Genomic DNA, 21,053 nt, shown 5'->3' with positions numbered 1-21,053 from the left:
GAAACTCACTCTGTAGACCAGGCTGGCCTCGAACTCAGAAATCCGCCTACCTCTGCCTCCCAAGTGCTGGGATTAAAGGTGTGCTCCACCACCGCCTGGCTTTTTCCCCCTAGTCTGATAAACTCTACTTCTTGGATGAAGGTACTGATTGGCCTTTACTCTGTCCTCCTGTGTTGGGTGGGGAGGTGTTGGGGGGAGGGGAGGGGGGAAGGGGAGGTATGTTTGGGGATGGGGAGGTGTATGGTGGAGGGGGAGGTGGGATGCTCTTTTGTTTTATCTCCATTTGATTTTTATTGGTTCTTTCCTTTTGTGTGGTGTGTTAACTGAAAGTTTTCTTTAGTATTCTGTTTCAGGTTCTTAGTTGGTTTTCTCATCTGTGCTGCTTTGTAGTGTGTATATGCCTGTATTTGTTGGAAGGTCTACAACACACATCAACTGCCAAGAATAACACACTAAACCAGGTGTGGCAGTAGACTCCTGTAATCTCAGCCCATGAGATAGAGAGAATAGAGGATTAAGAGTTCAAGCCTGGCCTTGAGTACAGAACAATTTCTGGCCAGCCTTGGCTATATGAGATGGTCTCAACACAAAATAACAGGAAAGAACATCAGACCACTTTGCACTCTCCAGTGCGATAACTGTTCTACTAAGAAATAAATAGCATACCATTTCACAGTGCAACAATATTGAATTTTGCTTTGTTTTGTAGACAGAGTCTCAAGGCCTTCAACTTCCACCACCAATACAGGAATATATCACTGAACCCACTTCCAATAACTTTACGTTATAATCCTATCTATCACCACTGCCTTCCCCTATATTGTCACACATTTCATTTCCACATACATTGGGGGTACCACCTGACAACAATAATAGTAATTACTTTTGCATTAAACAGTCACATACCATTTAAAAATTAATAGAAGGGTTGGGGAAGCTATATTTTGCCTTTACCAATATGCGTCCTATTACCAGTGCACCTTGGTCTTGATGTGTAATGATAATAAATCCTCTCAGCTTTGAAAATGTATTTCATACTTTCTATGAGGGACCCTTTATTATCATTTTTGTTTATCAGTGTGTGTGTGTGTGTGTGTGTGTGTGTGTGTGTGTGTGTGTGAGTGCACACATATGGAGGCCATGGGATAATTCTTGGGAGTCAGTTCCCTGATTCCACTGTGGGCTCTGGGAACTGAACTCTGGTTATCAGCTCTGCATAGTGAGAGTTTTTCATGCTCAGCTGTCTCACTGGTCCTATTATTTTTTTTCTTGAGAGGTGCTGGATAGAGAGTTCTGGGTTAATAGTAATTTCTTTCAGTGCTTTAAATATATAATTGCATTGAGTCTGGAATCCATTGAGAAGTAATACATAATTTATATCACTGTTCTCTCTAAGCAATATGTCTTCCTCTCTCCCCACTCCCACATCTCAGAGTCTCTCTCTCTCTCTCTCTCTCTCTCTCTCTCTCTCTCTCCTAATAGGGATTTGAACCAGATATGCAAAAAACTACAAGACTGCTAGGATGAACATGAGTTGCACAGATTAAAAATGGCTTCCTGGGAGGTGTCAAATGTGTGGATTGAGGCAAAAGGGAAGGGTGCAGGGTGCCAAGGCCAAGAGCCAGCTCTTCACTCTATTCCCTCTGTGCTTTGGGCACGGGGCAGAGCAGGGTCCGGTTACCTTCAGAAGATTCTTGGGAACTAGCTCTCCTGACCCAGGAAGTGCTTCCAACTCAAGGCAACTAGAGGTGTAATACTCTACAGCAGCACAGGACCCCAAGGTGCTTGCCAGGCCCCTCTGAGGACAGTCCTCAGGGAACTGCTGAGCACAGTCCAGACTATGAATGCATTCATTTTCATCTTTGGTCTTCAAAGCCATGAGTATTAGGGAGCTAGACCTGACTCTACTGTACGTAACCTGCTTGGGCTCACTCAGTTCCCCATCAACCCAAAGGTTTCCCATCATTTGGGGAAACTTTGAAACTATCTCTTCAGATTTTTTTCTTCCTCTTTTATTTTTCCTTCTGGTATCCCAACAGCATACAAATTCCAATTATACACATGACATATTCCCACAGGTTACTACTATAGCTTCTTTTTTAAAAAATCTTGTTTCTTTCTGGTTCTGCAAATTGGATCATTTCCATTCATCCATGTACCCAGAATGCACCTCTATAGGCCTAGCAAACTGGAAGGTATGTTTGTATACAGATGTTCCTCTACTTCTACCAGGGTTACATCAGATAAACACATTGTGAGTCAAAACGCTTTTGATGCGCCTAAGATACCAAATGCATTGCTTAGCAACACAGTCCACTGTGATAGCTGTCAGGCCATCAAATGAAATTTTCATATCTGGTAGTGCATTTCCCTGTTGTTTCTATGCTTCTGCTAAGAGTTCCTGTCTGTCCATCCATTAAGACAGCGGCGTCTTTAATTCTGTGAATATGCTTACAAGCCTGCCTGAAAGCCTCTGCCTGCTCTCACCAATCGCCACAGCTTCTCCCTCACATGCTCGCGCTCTCCTCAAGCATCTGTCTTCTGCTCCACACAACCCATGCCATGATCAAGAAAGTATCAGGAGGGGGGAGTCAGGAATTAACTGCCTCATGGTAGGAAGAATGCAAGTTTCCTACAGTAACATCTTTACAAGTTACATAGAAAGTATATGGTATCTTAAAATTCACTACAGATATGTGCTATTTTTTTTAGGTTCTATAGTAAAGGCTTTTGCAAAGGACTTAACCGTTGTAATGTAAATATCAGCCCTGAATGAAGGCACTGGACTAGAAGAAATCTGAGGCTCCTTTGTGCACAATTCATGAGAAAGAAGAGATTTACCAGAAATAATGAAAAAGTTATTTTAGTGTAAACCAAGTTATATTTTACATTGAAAGAAAGAAAGAAACAAACAAAAAAATGACTAACTCTTTCTAGAGGAAACTGCCTGCTTCCAGCCTGGACTCCTCACAGAGCCTGATGCAGACTCCATGGATGAAAGTGACTAGGCTAAGGTCAGTCAGACCTCTTCCCTAAGAGTCTGAGCTGGTGCCACAGAGAGACTGAGATACTGATGGCATGCTCATGCGACAGAGGAAGCCAGAGCAGGCGTCATGAACTAGAAATACTAAGTTATGAGGGAGCAGAGACCATAGAAACACTGGCTGATTGGGAAAAAAAAGAGCAGTTACTAAAAGAAGTAGCGAGGCTCTGAGAGAAGGACAAAGCCACGGGCCTCTACATCTGCTGCAGAATGGTTTCCAGCTCCAGGCTGGGCCAGCTATACGCTTATGAGACCATACACGGCCCTACACATAAACACTCTGTGCATTTTCCTGCCTGTCTTATTTTGAGCCAACTTGGGAGATGCTCTGTTCTTTACAACTCAAAGAACTTGCCTACACTATGGACAGCCTCTGACTTATGATGCTCTGACTTGTCTTTGCAACCTAGGATGATGAAAGTGATATGCATTCAGCACAGGCAATACTTGAAAGTTTGTTCCCTTCCTATGCCAGTGCTATGTGGTATACTTTCTTGAAATGGTAGGCAGCAACCGTGAGACAAAGCTCCCTGTCAGCTAAGCGACCTTAAGGGTGAATAGCTCACACTCTACAATGGACTGTGTTGCTAAACTATGATGCTTGGTAAGCGATGTGTAGTAAATGCATTTGGCTTACAATATTTTCAGTTGACAGTGGGTTTATATGGCTGTAAACCTATTGGGAGAAAAAAAGCCACCTATACACATTCCTAAGAATTTACTAAGCCTATAATGGCAAAAGAAATGGCTTGGGGAGTCTGGGGAGAGAGGATAAAATCATTATTATGAAGGCAAGAGGTATACACATAAGTGTCTGTCTATTCAAGGACCCACAGATTACTTGGTCCATTTATATTCCAGGGATGGATCTTAATGCATGATACATGGAAAGAACAAGTAAATAAGAAAATGCATATAAGGTAAGTACTCATGGGAGGAGAGCCCAAGCTAAACACCCGAGTCAGGGTTCCTTCTGGTGCTCAGGATTGGCCTGCTTCTGTGAGGATAAGGGTGGCAGGAACAGCTTCTGTGGGCAGAAAGAACTTGTGTTCAGAGAATTGCCACACATACCTTTCCACCGTCTGCTAGCCACTCATGTCCTGATTCACTCGGCCACTAACCATTTCACCCAGTCTCCAGGATTCAGGGCCTTGGATGACAGCTAAGGGGACAAAGCTGAGCTGGTTCCTATTCCCAAGGGCTCGCAAAGCAGGGAGGCAAGAAAAATGAAGGACATTAAACCCCAGCAAATCCAAAGCACGGTGACAACTCAAAGGAGTGGAACTAAAGTTTGATCAACAGCTACATTCTTTGCTTCTCCCACACCACCCTGTCAGTGCTCGAGAACTGGGAAGATTGAGCACGCTATCCACATTCCTAACCAGCGGAAACAAGTTCATGCGGCTTGCTCACAGCTGGAGCCAAGGAGCCAACATTACTCTTCATCATCGGCTTGCAGGCTGCAAAGCCCAATGATAAGCCCGAGAGCCCCATGCCATTATTATTCAAGTACCTGGCATGTCCCAAATACTAACAATGTGCTCGGCTCCACAGCGAATGGGGGGTGGGGGGGGAGGGGACTGAGTTCTGGCCTCAAACACTCACAGCTGTTTTGTAATCTGATAATTGCGCATGACAAACCTCAGACCATAACTCTGAAAATAGCATGACTGTAATCATAACAAAATGGAACAGCCATTGGCAAAATTTGTTTTCTAGTTATCACTTCCAGAAGGAATTCCGTAACACTATTAGGGGAAGAGAAGAGAAAACCCTCTCAACTTCCTGCCACGAAACCTCAAAATTATCATCATTGGCATGCGCCCTTTTTTCTCCCTTGTTTCAAAGCATCCCTCCTTCTGTCTGTGCTGATCCCATCCCACCTTCTCGGAGTCTTGGATCAAGTCATAATTCAATTTTTCTCTCCTTTATCTTCAACTTCTCTCCATCCGGATCCTTTGCCACAGGGCTTAATATATTCAAGTTTTACTTTCATCTTTTTAAAAAAATATATCCTTGCCCATATGGTCTTCACTGCCTTCTAGTTCACAGTCTCGCTTTTACCTCTGAAGTTGTTCTCTGCAAAGTCCTTAATGAATTCCTAATCACTGCATCTGAAGGCCATGTCTCAGTGCTTTCACCACTGACTGTAGCAGCAGGCCACATGGCTGACAGCAGCTGATGAACTACCCTGACTTCACCATCCTCTCACTTCTTTGGTTATTTCTTATTCTCCATTTTGGATTCGTATGTGTCTGTTCATACCTTAAACGCTCACATTTTTCTCAGGTTTTGCTTTTTCCCCCAGAGTTGCTGTGAGGAAACATGGTAAGGTACCTACCTGCCCCCCCCCCCCACACACACACCATATTCCATCATTCTTTCAACACTCAGTCATTCATACAAAGTTTCTGACCTGATAGTCACTGTTAGGAGCTGAGAAACCCGCTGTAAACAAACAAACAAACAAACAAACAAACAAAAACACCCACAAGCCCTGCTCTAACAAGCATACTATGTCAGGAGAGACATACAACAATACACAAACAGGTGACTAATTACAAACCATGATGCATGATGCGTAGTGTGGAAGAAAGGAGCGCAGAGCACCGAGATAGATAGATAGATAGATAGATAGATAGATAGATAGATAGATAGATGATAGATAGATAGATAATGTGTGTATGTATGTATATGTTTACATACATACGTACACACATACACACATACAGATGAAGAAGGTGAACTTTAGCTCTGTCTTCTCCAACAACAGGGAAGGAGACAGCAGAATGGTATGTGGGGACTGTGCTCTGAGTTATAAATCCTAGGGAGCCACTGAAGACTTCTGATGGGGGACAGCCTCATTAGACTGGCAGTTTGAAAAGATTTGGGTTTTTTGTTTCAAATTACATTTATTTATTCATGTACTTGTGTGTGTGTTCTCGTCCAAGTATAAGTGTGTGTGTGTGTGTGTGTGTGTGTGTGTGTGCATCATGCACTCATGTTTATGGCACTATATGCTCATGGAGGTCAGAGGACAACCTCTGGAAATTGGTTTTCTCCTACCATGTGGGTTCTCATAGTAGAATTCAAGTCTTCGGACTTGATAGCAAGCTCCTTTCTCACATCTCATTGGCCCAGATTTTTGTTTTTTAAAGCAAGGTTTTGCTGTGTGCTAATGCTTGGTGAGGGGAAAAATGGTTTTTCGATTTTTGTGGTTTTTTGTTTTGTTTTGTTTTGTTTTGTTTTTTGATGCTCTGTAGAGAATGACTTTGCAAGGGCGTGAGCAGGTGGGGATGAGTTTTGCAGCATATTGGGTAGAGTAGCTTCACAGACTGGGCTTGGGAGTGGGAGTGGTTTAATTGAGAGATTTACAGGGATGAGGTGAAAAGCCTAAGAAGAGGATTCTTGGTTTCCTAATGCTCTCTTCTTGCCCTCCCCCTGCCTGGTCACCTTTCATCTAGATAACTATCTCTGAGAGTGTCACCCCAGGAGGGTTTCTTGTAAGGGCACAAAGTTGAAGTCCCTTTTCTTGGGCTTTTATAAGCAAATGGTGCAAACCCCAGACTTTTTTCCCTCCCTTTTAATGATAACCAACTGAGTTATAAAGGGTACTAAAATTTGTTAGTCATAAACTAAAATTAGCTCTTAACTGGAGTTCACAGAAGACTCTAATTTGGTTTTTCTACTAAGAAGTCTGGCTGCCAGGCAATGTTTGGCATCGCTGCAAAGCCCCTGCACATAACACACAGTTAGCTGGCATGCTCACCATTTTTAGGAAGGACGCTTTGTTACTGGGGCACTTACCAGTGATGTTTGGAGCTGGTCATGGTTTATGGTGCCTGGCAGTCATGCATTTTAATTACAAATTATGATTCATGGAGTTTTCATCATGACTGATTTAATATGGTGTGAGTTATTTGATTAACTCTGGGGGGGGGGTAAAGGCAAGACAGGCCAGAGGCACCTCCCCGACCTTATTGCCTACTACTTGTCTCCCTTCCTTGCCAATCCAGAACACAAGGAGTGGGCCCCAGCCTCTGGAGTTTACACTTGCTATGCCATCCTTCTGGAGGATTTCCCACCCTCCTCCCTCCTCCCTCCTCCCCCCATCCCAGCCAACCTCCTGCCTTTCCTGAAATCCCTTGCTCTGTTCTCACCTCTGTCAGGCTCTTTCTGAGTTCCTTATTTAATTTATAATCACCTGGCCCCCTAAATGCCCAACGACATCACCCTGGTTTGTCTTTCCTCTGGCACCTACCATCACCTAATGCACCATGCATTTTACTTACTTATTCCTCTCTTGACAAGTTACCTTCACGTGGAAGATAAGGTCCATGAGAGCAAGGATTTAATTTGTGTCACTTCTTTCTGTGTCACCAGTACCTAGGGCAGCACCTGGCACAGAGTAGACAGACCATCTGCAGTTATTGCATAAGCTGCAGTGGCTACCTCAGAAGGATCTAAGCCACAGATGCACATAGCCCTGCAGTGAGAGCAGCCACACACAGAGAAACCCAGAAGAACATGTTACACACACATCTCCTCTTTGCCAGGCCCCACTTAAGCTCCCTGCGATGACTCCCATTCCAGGCACACCCTCCTGCCTACCCATCAAACACACTCAGATGAAAACTCCCAAAGATGAGCTCATGCATTCAGATTAATATTCAACCAACTCCTTTTCATAATTAAATATATGCAAGGTTTTATCCAAGTTACAGAGATCAACAATGAGCAAGAATCCAGATTTGATCATTGCTACAACAAAGTTTGCGCAGTGGCAGGCATGTCACCCTGTTCTGTTTTCAGAAAGTGGGCTTAGTCTTTTATAGGAAAATATGAATGCTATGTTTAAACTCAACAGGCACACAAGAAAGAAAAAGGAAATTTAGGCAGGGCAAGGTGAAGCAGATGTGGGTAGACAGGAAAGGCCACGGAGCAGGAGCATTTTCAGGGCCTAGAGCAGAAAGCAGTTGTGGATATCACTCTAGAGGGAGAGAGCATGTCAGAGTGCTGGTCGGAGAGTTTTCACAAAGTTAATGGTAAGGTCTGAAGTAGACTGGGTAGTGATAACAGGACCATTCAGGGACATCTGGGCCCTATGAACCCAGTTAGACTTTTGAGACTTTGAGGGCACAAGAAAATATTACATAGCATACATAGCAGATCTGGGGAGGTGATTTGGCCATTAAGAGCACACACTGCTCTTGCAGGAGACCCGAGTTTGATCCCCAGGGTCTACTTTGGGTGGCTAACTACCATCTATAATTCTAGCTCCAGAAGTATCTGATGCCTCTGGCCTCAGCAGCCACCTCCTCTCTCTCTCTCTCTCTCTCTCTCTCTCTCTCTCTCTCTCTCTCTCTCACACACACACACACACACACACACACACACACACACACACACACACAAAGACAGAGAGAGACAGAGAGAGGAGAGAGAACTTCAAAAGCACTAAAAGACCCTGTTCATCGGTGTGACAGGAACAAATAGTTTAAGCTTCTCTCCATCCTGTCCCAATCCTGACCTTTCCTTTCCTTTCCTAACCAGGATGAGCTTCTAAGTCCTACTGTCCTCCTTCCTCCCTGACGCCTCTCTACTGCCCCCACCTGCATGCCTTTCTGCCCTTCAGCCCCAGGAGTAAGGCCTTCACACTTCTGCTCTCTGTTATAAAGGAAGACAGAGACAATGTCACAAGCATGCCCCGCTTATCCCACACTTTAGTGCTTAGTATTGATCTAAATTGAATCTCAGTGAGACAAGACCATGATAAGCACAACCTAGCCTTTCCTTACAACACACTAGTATTTATATTGTACTAAAATACCCCTTCCCTCCAGCAGACATGCAGGGCCCATTGGTCTAGGTTTTCTCGCCTCTCTCTGCTTTCAATGTAGCTAGCCACTGCTGTTTCACCTGAGGAGGCTGGAGAAACTCATTCTGTCTAAACTATAACAGGAAAACAAATCATCTGTGGTGAGAGAAAGCAGACCAGTGCTGAGGGGGCAGAAAGCAGACCAGTGCTGAGGGGGCAGAAAGCAGACCACTGCTGAGGGGGCAGGAGGGAGGGGAACTCAACTGGACTAAGGCACAGGGGATTTCTTGTAATTGAGGACATATTCTATGTTTTCATTGTATTCGTATAACAATTCTATCAAAACCTGAAGCATACAAAAGGGTCTGTTTTATTACATCTAACTAGCTTGACCTTGGTAATGTCAACTTAAAACAAACTGCCTATAAATTAAGGGTCGGCTCCCTTGAGCACAGAACAAGAGTTTCAAATCACAATTCCGCCTCAACATAAAACCAGGGCATGACCAATACAAGGAGAGACAGCCTCTCAATGCCTACAGAGCTCTAAGACTGATCGGTTCTTCAGCTGTAGATGACGCATGTCAAAGAAGCAGAAGGCTCAAGGTTGTTATACAAGAATCTCTACCAAAATATGTGAAGTCTTAGATATCATGGGCACAGATTTGCTCTCCAAGCCTCAATATACCTAGGCTTAAGTATAGAAAAGCATTTTTGTTTTTTGTTTGTTTTTTAAGTAGAAGCTCTGCTAGACATTAGAAAATAAAAGCAATTTCTGTAGGACAGAGTCATTCTTTTATATCGCAGAATGCTCCTTGAGAACCTGAGACTAGCTTATCATGCATGGTGATTCGGAGAGTAATTCAACTCTCCTGTGAGAAGGGATGACATCTTGCCAGGTGAGAGAAACATAACGTTCACAAGGCTAAGTGGATGAGGGTCTTATAAGGAGGAGACTTGTGTTGGAGGGCAGGGAACATGGTTAGAAAAAGGGTCTTTTTTTTTCTTCCTCTCTGACTTCTTGCTCCAAATTCCTGCACACGATCTGTTCTATTCCGTGTCTCCTGTGCAGTTCTCATGCCCCCCTCTCTGAGTTCCCACATGGCAAATGTCCCCGCTTACTTAGCTCTGCACTGACCATGCAGCAGTGTTGAATAAAAAAATCCATTGGGACAAGAATGAGAGGGGAATGAGGAAGGGACTCAGTGGAGTGTTAGGAGACTAGAGGCGAAGACAAGACAAGATGGGTCTGTGAAGAGATGGTAGTAATAAGAAAAAACCAGGTTCGGTTAAAAGTAAAATGACTGTGGGTTCAGGAAAATTGGGGAGAGGAGCGCAGGATTTGTGAGAGAACAGGAGAAATCATGTCAGTGGGAACACAAACCAGGAGTCACAAGAGAGGTTGGAGGTCAACAGGAAATAACTGGCGGTTAAGGTCAGAGGTCTTCAGAAGACAGCAGGCCACAGTAAGACATTACCTGCTTACGAATCTGTTTCGAGGGCATTGCTGAAAAAAAAAAAAAAAAAAAAAAGCACCTCACACCCTGAAAAACCTACAAAACGCTTCCTCTCCTGGGAGCAGTTTCTCCTTCTTGACCACACACAGGAAGTGCAGACTCTCTTCCACTTCAATTCCCAGTCACCAGGGTTCTTCGGGGACAGCTGACGTTGTGGGTCCTCGCGCCCTTGTAGAACAGCATCATCTCCTCCCTGACGCGGTTACCCAGCAACCGACAGGCACCGGGCGCGCAGGCGCACCTAGCGCCCCCTCCGGACACGGGGAGGAGGCGGAGCTTGGGCGCGCAGGGATCCTCTGGCTCCGCTAAGCCCCGCCTCCGCAGAGAAAGATAAGTCCGCCCTCCGCGCAAGGAGCTCCCGCAAGTGGGAAGGGCTGGGGGCGCCCAGACACCGCCTTCTCATGAATAATGCAGGATCCGGGAGGTGTCCCGGACCCGGAAGTGGAGTTGCAGAGTCACCGCAGTGGCTGAGCTGCTGACAGGAGGCGGCGGCGGAGGAGGAGGCGAGGCAAGACCTGCGGCTCCGCGGGGCTACTGCCGCGGTAGCTCTAGGCAACCCCACGGAGCTACGCCGGTCTCAGTCATCCCGCGAGCCTCTCACCGCCTATCCATCCTTCCATCCGCTTATCCGCCCGACCGGTCCAGGGCGGCCTAGTCTGCATAATCTGCCGGGCTTCTGGGGCCGCCGCCCCGCGCGGTCCCATCGGCGTCCCTGGCCGCGCCCGGCCCCTGGCCCGCTCGCCCGCCGGCACCATGATGGAGGAGATCGACCGGTTCCAGGTGCCCACCGCGCACTCGGAGATGCAGCCGCTGGTGAGGGGGCGGGCGGCGGAGAGGCCAGGGCCGGGAGGGGCGCCGCTGGAAGGGAGGGAAGGAACTAGGCCGTGGGGATTGTGCGAGGAGGCGCCATCTGATAAGGTAGAGGGAGTCCTGAAAACGCTTTGCCGGGGGAGGGAGATTTGCAGAGCGAGAAAACCGTGGGAGATTACCAGCGGTGCGAGCGAAGGACCTGAAAGGGCGGAGGGCACGGTCAGCAGATGCAGAACGCCGTCGGATAGGACCAAGGGAGGCACTCTAGTGCACACCTCTAGTGGAGGGCAATTTAGGAGGATGTCACAGAGCATCTTTGGCAGCAGGCCCAGGGGTCGGATGAGAAAGGCGTTTAGCTCCCCGAGGCCTGTGATGCTCAGGGCGAGGGAGGAGGCCAGCAGATCAGTCTAAGGAGGAAAGGAAATAGGCCTTTAGAAAAGGAGAGGCCTGCCCGCCGGTCCTTTAGATAAATATAGCAAAGCTGAGCAGGAATCAGGCCTTGATGGGGGCAGAGGTTCATTGCAGAACCTGGGAATTCCCTTCCTCTCGAGAGAGGAGCCCCATTTCGATCTGGGGGCATCGGGAAGGGGAAGAGTGTGCGGTGGCGAGATGGAGACTCAAGGATGTCCATGGGAAGGTATCTCCAGGATAAGAGGTGGAGCTGTGCTGAAGTGGGCCGTGCCGACCGGTTCGGAATTCGGAAGAGCCCTTATCATCTTAGGCCTACGTGTTTGGAGTCTTTGCTGGGCGGGGATCCTGCCTCCGGTCCGTGGTCCTGGAGTCAGGCAGGAATGATGTCATCGATGCCGGCGCCGAGGGGATGGAAGGGGGAGGGTGATGCCAGTTTATGGAGGCATGGCCTAAAGAAGAAGGTGCCTGCTGGCCATTGCCCTGAGGCTACCTGACTGTCACTGCTGTCAGCATATGGGTAGGAAAGTCAGAGGCCTAGCCAGCTGGCCTAGAGAAGAGAGAGGAAAGAATGTAGAGGCCATGTTCATTGCTTAACCCACCTTGGGGCCTGTGCTAGTAAGATCTAAAACGAGGCGTGATAGGCCAGGAACCAATAGGTAATGGATGCCTTGCTCTCTGCTGGAGCCGACCTGTGCTCTCCAACTCCTGAAGCTTGAGGGCTCCCCATGTCTCTTCCCTCTGTGTTAGTCAGGGTGGCCCAGAATAGCTTCTTCCCTTGGGCCTTCAGCTCCCAAACTGACAGGTAGGCTTTGTAGTTTCCTAGATAAGGAACCCGCCTGTCACAGTAGCCAAGGTGAACCACAGTGGCAAGGTGGGAAGTATGACAATCTCCGTTTGCTGGATAATCAATTGCCGTGCTGCTGGAGACAAGTGTCTTCTACGGTGTGTGACGCTGAAACAGATGGGCTTTGTACAGCGTTAAACTGAGAGATGCTGCAGGACTTTTCCCTACCTTGATGTCACTACCGAATTCTTTGGGAACCAGAAAATCTCCAGGGAAAAGTTGGTTCTGTGAATGTAAAAGAAGGACCTTGGGCTGAGTTAGAATTTAGTAGGTTCCCTGTTCCAGCTAACCTTGTTTTCAAACGAGGATGCCCTTCCAGTTCTAAGCTGATCATGTGTGGGTGGGTGGATGAAAGGGGTGGAGTCCTAGTAAGTCTAGGAGAGGAGGTAGTTCTTGTTTCTTATCTGAGGATTCCAAGATAATAGCTATCCAAGGGAAGAGAAGAAAGAATCAAGCCATCAGGATTGTGCAGTTGTTTTTGGTGGTTCTGTTATTTCCTGGTATTCTTTCTTAACCCTGGTTAGAAGACTCTTGGTCTGTTTAGAGACGTTTGTGGTGAGAAGATGCTCATTAGAATAGCTGTAACTGCCTGTGTCCCTTTCTGAAGGCTAAAGCAATCTACAAGAGAATGCTGTGCCAAGGCTGAGGGAATCTTAAAGAAATAACAATATAGTCTCTCACACTTAGGGGGTCAAAGACAGTACCCTGTTTCTTGACTCTGTTCCCATATTGGAGTTTAGAGACACGCCCACTCCCCAACCCCAAACTCCTTAAGTGTTATTTATTCTGTTGAGAACAGCAGAATCCAGTGTAGCATTTCCCCAAGGACATTCATGCGTGTCATAAGGAATCAAGATGCACACCACAGAGGTAGAAGGCAGAATGGCTCTGTAGGAGTGTTTGGGGAAAGACCATCAAAACTAGGGACCCAGACTCAGATTCACCTGCGATCTCTTCCACTTCTTGCTATTATTTATGGAGACCTCTAGGAAGTCTCTATTCATTCACTGTTTAAACAATAGTTCCTAGTTCTCCCTTCCAAAGAATAGCATGAAGCCTGATATATTGACTCAGAACATTGACTTACCAAATACTTACCATCTACTCTGTCCCAGATACTACACAAGATACCAGGGGCACAGCTGTTAGCAACGTAAGTTCAGATGGGGCCCTGACCTGCTGGAGCACAGGGTTCAGTCAAAGTTTACTTCTCTTGCTTACTCTATGAGTACGCAGCCCGAGAGCAGAGGGGGCAGCCTCCTTAGACCTCAAGAAAGGATAAGGCAGCTCTTGTATAGGCCCCAACGCTCCTTTCAGGACCTGGGTGTATGGACAGAGACCTGTGTCTTGGGCCCCATCATCAAAAGCCCTCCTCACCCACAGTAGTAAGAGACCGCAGAGGCTATTCCTCTCTTGGGAGAAGAGCTGTAGGAGAAGCATCGTTTTCTTTATTTTTACTTGAAAGAGAAACTCATCTTGAAAAGGAGGCTTGGGGGAGTGGCAGCCGCAGGGAGAGAGAAGGTGCAGCCAGTAGATCTGGGTGTTTCCAAGGTGCTAATTTAAGCATTAGCTCTCAGCTTGTGGGAGGCAGAGGAAGAAATCCCTGCCCTATTGTTGCTGCTGCTGCTGTTAGCACAGCTGCCTGGAGCCTCCTGTCTGGGGTGGGAGTTTGCCTGAAAGGCGTGGCTTGCCTTCTTTCCTCATCATAGCAATTATTTAATTGGCCTGGCTATATCTCAGCAGCTGAACCAGACCTCAGCCTGTCTCTGAGCTCCCCAGGGTCTCTTCTTGTCTCCTTAGGAAAGAAACGGGAGCTCCTCTTGGTGACCTAGTCCCTGGGCTCTGCTCCTGCTCTATCTGTCTTCCAGAAACACTGGAATGGCCCATTTCCTGTGCCAGCTGTGCCACACACCTCATGGGTCCAGGGGAGCTCCTCGATGCCCAGGGCTCTGCTGAGCAATTGAGTAACATTTGGGCTGTTGTTGGTTGGGCTGTTGTTGTTGTTGGGCTGTTGTCAGTATGAGTGGCAGGCACAGGCCCTCTGGCCTGTGGTCGGTTCAGCTGGTTGGTGCGGCCACACCATCTATGTCTTGGAAGAGATTTGTTGCAAGAAAAACAAATAGAGCTTTTGAGTATTTAACTTCATCAAGCAACACTCTGCCTCCTGTTCAGACAGAGCCATAAGATACTTTCAGAATGGCATATGGCAACAGACGTGGTTGCTGTACGCTTGAGAGAATGCTAGTCTAGCCTCACTGAAACCAGATTATCCATTAACTAATGTGCTTAGTTCATGAGTTAGTACACATCTGCTCCATTCCTGGTACTATAAGGATGCAGAGACAAGTAAGGGCTCGGCTTGTGGCTCTCCGGAAGGATGAACTGGAATGATAACAAGAAGATATTATATATGCCATATCTCCCTAAAATATGGCATAGATATATGTCAGAATGAACAGTGAGCATGGTGATCCTGAGAGCGTGAGGGGAGGCTCTCATCCTCACCTCTGACTGGACCTGGAAGAGGACTTTAAGACTTCCGTTGTCTGTTGACTCTAAGGGATTGCCAGGGTGTTAACTCAATGACTGGGCCACAGGAGCTCCTGAAAGAAGAAGAGAGCATTACAAAGATAGTCAGTCACAACTGTGGACAACACACACACACACACACACACACACACACACACACACACGCTCTGGTCTAAGTGCCTTTACTTTAAGATGTTCCTTGAGGTCAGCTGGTGCTTCAGTTTAAGGGTAGATCCTAGGGAGAAGTCATCTCTCATCTCTCTCTATCTTCCTCTGGTTCAGTTTGCCAGGGCCTTAGTCTTTACATTCACAGCTTCTTCTTTAAAAACCACCAAGAAAGAACTTAGATGCTGTGTTGGGATCAACAACAGAGACTCTCACTCACTGCAGGAGTACGCCCAGAGCAGGGTTGTCTGAGGCACCTCGGGCAGGATAATGAGTACCATGGGAGAACCAGGAAGGGCCCAGTGCCTTTGAAGATGGGCTCTGGTCCAGCGGTAAGGGAGGGCTTACCTGTCAGAGTCAACACTTCTCACCAGCTCTTAGAAGAGGAGTGGGAGCATCCGTCTGACAGTGGTGCAGGAAAGGCCAGGATTCCAGGCAGTGGGCGTGGAGAAAGAAACAAGAGGACATTTGGGATGAATTCAAGGCTGTAATTGTAGAAAACACATTTGGGCCTAGGTTTCCACTCTAGTGGTGATTGAGGTTGGAGAAGGTGAGGTGGGTGGCTGAGAAGGCAGTAGAGAGGTGTCCGAGTGACATGACATCTGAGCTAAAGCAAATATGGGGGGGGGCAGAATCTAGAGCTTCTTCAGAGGTGCTGTGGAGAGCAGGAAATCAGATGACCCCAAGGTTTCTGATATGGATTTGGACAGAGGAAGAGACTATCACCAACCATCTCAGGAAATGTGGAAGCTGCACCCTTGCTTTCGAGACATCTTATAACAGAAAAGGTGTCTCCCTTTTTGTTGTTGTTGTTGTTGGGTTTTTTTTTTTTTGCTTTGTTTTTTTGTTTGTTTGGGTTTTTGTTTTTGTTTTTGGTTTTTGAGACAGGGTTTCTCTGTATAGCTCTGGCTGTCCTGGAACTCACTTTGTAGACCAGACTGGCCTCAAACTCAGAAATCCGCCTGCCTCTACCTCCCGAGTGAGAAAAGGTGTCTCTTTACCTTTGCACCACTCCTGGGATTATGGGAGACTCGGGGGTTCTGAAAAACCATGCATGAGAATGGCAGTGACCCCTCAGCCTCAAGCAGTCACTGAGATAGGTGCTTCTCTGAATTTTCTCCCTTGCAGCCTGGTTCACTGACTGAAGAGAATTGGTAGCCTCAAGAAACCAGAGTGGGTTGGGTTTTATTTATTTATTTATTATTTTCTAGACAAAGTCTCGTGTAAGCTAGACTGGCCTCAAATGCAGTAAGTAGCTAAAGATGACCTTGAACTCCTGATCCTCCCACCTCTGCTTCTGTATGTGGGGAAGGCTTTAAGTCGCAGTATAAGCAAAGGTGACTTTGAACTTTGCATCTTGCCCCCTCCACCTTCCAAGTGCTGGGCTTCCAGTGCGATCTGCAGTCCTATGGCCTGTGATCTGCAGTCCTATGGCTTGTATGGTTGTATTTCTAGACCCTTTCACTGGTTTATTCTACAATGGGTATGTGCATGCTACAGCATTTTCTGCAAGAGCCACAACCAGGAAAGGACAACACCCCTTCTTCCTCTGAGAGCACTTCACATGCTCTGCAGGCTGTACTTGGAGTTGAAGCCTGGTGCTACTTCACTGCAGGCAAGAGTGCCAAAGAAACAGATTTCTCTTACAGGTGGCTTGGCTTCTCAGATGCCCCCAGTGTGGCTCTGCAGGCCAGTGATCCCATGATAGCTGATGTTCAGGCAGAGTCATTCATAGGCCCCAAGCAACCCACTGCCTTTAACTGCTGGGAGCCCAGACTGAACAGGAATTGAAAGTAGAGGCCTCTTTACTTGAACTTGATTAGCTTCTGGGCCCCACTCCCTTCTAGGAAAGAGCAAGTGGAGGGCTAGGGATGTACCTCAGTCTACAGAGAGCTTGAGCAGGGACCTTCCTTCCATTCCATCCTCACCACTGCACAGAGTGGATGTGGGAACGCTCACGCGTGATCCCAGCACTTGGAAAAGGGAGGTGGGAGGATCCGAAATCCAAGGTCATCCTTGGCTGCATAGTGAGTTCATGGACTACATGAGGTTCTGTCTCAAAGAGCAAAGAGAGGTGGGCTAGAAAGATAGCTCTGTGCCTGTGTGTTTGCAGCTCTTCACAGGATCCATATTTGCTTCTCATCACCCATGTTATGTAGTTCACAGCCACCTGTAACTCCAGGTCCAGAGCATCTCACATGTTCTGGCTTCCACAAGTATCCACATGCATTCACACATACACATACACATACACACACACACACACACACACACACACACACACACACACACACACAGAGACAGACAGACAGACAGACAGACAGACAGAGACAAGGGAGAGAGAGACAGAGAGAGAGAGCAGGTGGAGCCTTGTCCTGTTTTGTTGTTTGCTTGCTTGTTTTATCAGATGGACACAAGCTAGAGATATCAGAGAGTAGGGAACCACATTTAAGAAAATTCCTCCATAAGACTGGCCTGTAAGCAAGCCTGTGGAATATTTTCCTAACTAATGATCAATTGTGAGTGGTACATCCCCAGGACAGAAGGTTTAGGGGTGTATAAGAAAGTGGGTCGAACAAGCCATGAATAGCAGGCCAGTAAGCAGTACTCCTACATGACCTCTGCTTCAGTGCCTCTCTCAAGGTTCCTGCCTTGACTGCTCTCAGGGATGGAGAATGACCTGAGAACTGTAAGCTGAGATAGGCCTTTTTTTCTCTAAGTTGCATTTTGGTCATGGCGCTTTATCACAGCAATACAACCCTAAGACAAACCTTGTGCCTGGGAAGGGACATACAAACTACTTCTTGGGTTTGGCTGTACCGTGCCTTTTAGCTGACTGAGGAAACTGCACAAGGAACCTCAAGAGAGGTGGGAATCAGGTTAAGGTAGTTACCCCAAAGTTCTGGTTGAAGGAAGCAGAGGTGTGGCTCAGTAAATCTGGTGTCATTGTTTCCTAGGAAGACTGGTCAAGTGGGTCTGTGGTCCCAGCACTGGGGAGATAGACTGGTGGGTCCCTAGAGTTGAATGCCCGGCCAGCCTAGGCAGTCTGTGAACTCCAGGTTCAGTGAAAGAGCCTGTCTCAAAAAGTAAAGTGGAAGTGATAAGAGACGAGCCCAACATTGCTCTCTGACCCCAGATGTGCTCACACAAATGTGTATGCATACAAATGTGTATACACAGTGGCGTGCGCATGTGCATAGTCCACACGTACGTATGCCCACGGGGTTGGAGAGGTGGCTCACTGGTTAAGAGTGCTGGTTCTTCAACGGAACCCAAGTTCAGTTCCCAAAATTTACATCAGCTAGCTTAAAATTGTCTAGAACTCCAGATCCAGGGGGTCCAATACCCTCTTCTAGCCACTGTGGGCATCTTCACACACAGCGCACACACACACACACACACAAATAGATGGATAGATAAATTGTTAAAAAACAATAAATGAATCCTTAGAGTTTTCATTTAAAAAATTTACTGAGTTGCTGACAGTGAGCTATACACCTGTAATCCCAATAGCAGGGAGGTTGAGGCAGGATGCCCTTGAGTTTGAGTCCAGCTTGATATACACAGCCAACTCCAGCCCAGCATGGACTACATACTGACATTCTGTGGAAAAAGAAAAAAACCAAAAAACTGAGTAGCGGGAGCTGTGTATCTCACTATGTGGTTGATTTTAGTATAATTATGGTCAGGCTTTAAGTTATTTATGGTTCCATATTAATTGTATTCCTATAAAAGAATTAGCGAGTCATCAGCCAAAAATGACTCAGAGCCGCATCTCCTATAGTATGTTGTTAAGAATATTGATCCTTTGGGATGCTTATGATAAAAAGGGCTTCCTCCCAGTTCCTTGGGAAGACACTGGCTGCTCCTCCTGCTGCAGAGCTGACTGGCATTTAAAGGCTCTAGCAAGTTCTGTGGTAAAGCAGCAGCTTGGACTGTTGTTAAACTCCTGCTAAGCACAGTTCCCCCCAAGCTTTCTTCTAGAATAGGTTTTTGTTTCGTTTTGTTTGAAACAAGATCATACTATGTAGCCTTAGCCTGAAAAAAAAAAAAAAAAAAAAAAAAAACAATTTGCCTACCTCTGCTCTCAAATGTTGGACTAAACAGGTACACCACACACCCAGCCCAGAATGTTATTTTTTAATGTTACACTACTGACATCTTATAGAGCCAGCATGTTTTATGGAATAGTCTCTAGCCTATGGCCTGGAAGAGTCTGTGTTCTGGTCCACTCTAGATATATATTCTTCTCTGTTTTTTAAAGATCTGATTATCGTATGTATATAAGTGTCTAGCTTGGGTACCATGTCTGTGCCTGTAGTCTTCAGGGAGCAGAAGAGGGCATCAAATCCCCTGGAACTGAAGTTGCAGGTGGTTGTGAGACATGATGTGTACTCTGGGACCAAACCCAGGTCCTCTACAAGTACCAGTGCTTTTACCCACTGAGCCATCTCTCCAACCTCTTTCAGAATCCAGACCATCTCACCCAGTGTTCGGCCTAGTGGGGATTTACTGACTTGAGTCAGGGGCTGCTGACAATCCCAAGTTCTTCACGATCTTTGACAGAGAAGCACACACACAGGCTTGTTTTTCTCATGTTTTGAGAAAAATAATTACCTTTATTGTGTTCAGTTTTTTTATTTTTATAAATTTATTGAGATATAATTCATATTCTGTATGGTTTAGCCATTTTAAAATTACCCTTTAGTTCAGGTTCAGCTGCCTGTGCTGTAGTTCTTTTTCTCTTTTGGCCTGTGGGCTATGCTTTGACTTTTATGTTTGGCCAGGCAGTATGGAAAATAAAGATTATAGTCCAAATATCTTGTCAGGAAGAATGCCATTAGGATTCAAAGCAAGAAATAGATTCCCAGTGTAGGAGATGTGCCAGACCTCATCTGAAGCCTCATTAAATGTCCCAGCTACTTGTGAGAGCTCAAAGGATGTTCCTGCATAACTACTGTACACACTCTTGGGTGTAAGTGACACAAAGTATGGATGATAAGTAAGAGTTGACCCTTGGGGCTGGAGAGATGGCTCAGTGGTTAAGAGCACTGACTTCCTGTTCCTCCAGAGGGCCTGGGTTCAATTCCCAGCACCCACATGACAGCTCACAACTGTCTATAATTTCAAGATCTGACACCCTCACACAGATATACGTGCAGACAAAACACCAATGCACATAAAAATAAGTACCAATGGCACACTGAACTGTAGTGGCTATCTGCGGCATTGTGTTGAGGTAGCTTCTGAGAAAGAATGCTGGTACTATGAGGAAAGTGACATAATTGTCCTTCCGTGTCTGCCTCTGTCTTCAGCTCAAGGATTGGCCCTTTGGTGCTCTGCCCTAGCATCCTGGCTTCCCTTAATCATCATTATCCTGAGCAGACAACACAGGGAAGGGAGACTCCATCTCACTGAGGGCTGCAGTCTTGTGGCAGCTACTGAAGAGCTGGAAAGTGATCATTCCCATCTAAGGCTTCCTGAGCAGATACTCAGCCCTGGGCCCTTGGGAAATGAACAAAGCTAATTGGTGCACTAGGTGAGAAGGTGGAACCTTCACTCTGCTGAACAGATAAAAAGGGGGAGTGAGGCAGAGCTCTTTTGACCATCACACAGTGATTGGCCATGCTTAAAATGAAAGCAAGGCCCTTCTTGCCTCAGCATCCTCTTCGCTCTACCCCAGGCTACAGGGACCCTGTTTTTCCTGCTAAGAAGTTTCTGAAGTATTCCCCCACCCCTGGCTGTCCTAGCCATGTAAATAGATAGTTTCAAGTTTTTCTCTACACAGACCTGTCCTGAGCAGCCCATATTACTGTGACTGCCACTATGTTTCATGATCATATTTGGTAGCTCTGCCATTTGTTCTGTTGAACTTGGGGCATATTTGAAATATGTAGCCCTTTTGTTAGCAGTGTAA

General features: G+C 46.5%; 2 protein-coding genes across 10 annotated transcripts in view; one reads left to right on the top strand and one right to left on the bottom strand.

Annotated features, from left to right (window-relative positions):
* Dnai1 (dynein axonemal intermediate chain 1) overlaps positions 1-10,572 on the bottom strand; it is a 66,736-nt gene extending 56,164 nt beyond the window's left edge. The window contains exons 1-2 of one of the 3 annotated variants that reach the window (XM_021159679.2): positions 10,465-10,484; positions 10,339-10,367 (exon numbers count right to left, since the gene is read on the bottom strand). In XM_021159679.2, the coding sequence (XP_021015338.1) occupies positions 10,339-10,365 (27 nt within the window). In that variant the 5' untranslated portion in view covers positions 10,366-10,367; positions 10,465-10,484. Of the gene's footprint in view, positions 1-9,998; positions 10,050-10,338 lie in introns of those variants that run through there. The other 2 variants (XM_021159678.1, XM_021159677.1) reach the window with 2 other exon arrangements.
* A 163-nt stretch (positions 10,573-10,735) lies between these two features.
* Positions 10,736-21,053, top strand: part of Fam219a (family with sequence similarity 219 member A) — a 51,512-nt gene continuing 41,194 nt past the window's right edge. For 2 of the 7 annotated variants that reach the window (XM_021160085.2, XM_021160082.2), the window contains exon 1: positions 10,737-11,190. In XM_021160085.2, the coding sequence (XP_021015744.1) occupies positions 11,131-11,190 (60 nt within the window). In that variant the 5' untranslated portion in view covers positions 10,737-11,130. Of the gene's footprint in view, positions 11,191-21,053 lie in introns of all 7 variants that reach the window. The other 5 variants (XM_029476394.1, XM_021160083.2, XM_029476393.1 and 2 more) reach the window with 5 other exon arrangements.

This window comes from Mus caroli, chromosome 4 (genome assembly GCF_900094665.2).
Source record: "Mus caroli chromosome 4, CAROLI_EIJ_v1.1, whole genome shotgun sequence".
In the NCBI taxonomy this organism is placed as follows: domain Eukaryota; kingdom Metazoa; phylum Chordata; class Mammalia; order Rodentia; family Muridae; genus Mus; species Mus caroli.
Note: the sequence above shows the minus strand (reverse complement) of the source record. Positions and strands in the feature narration are given on the sequence as shown.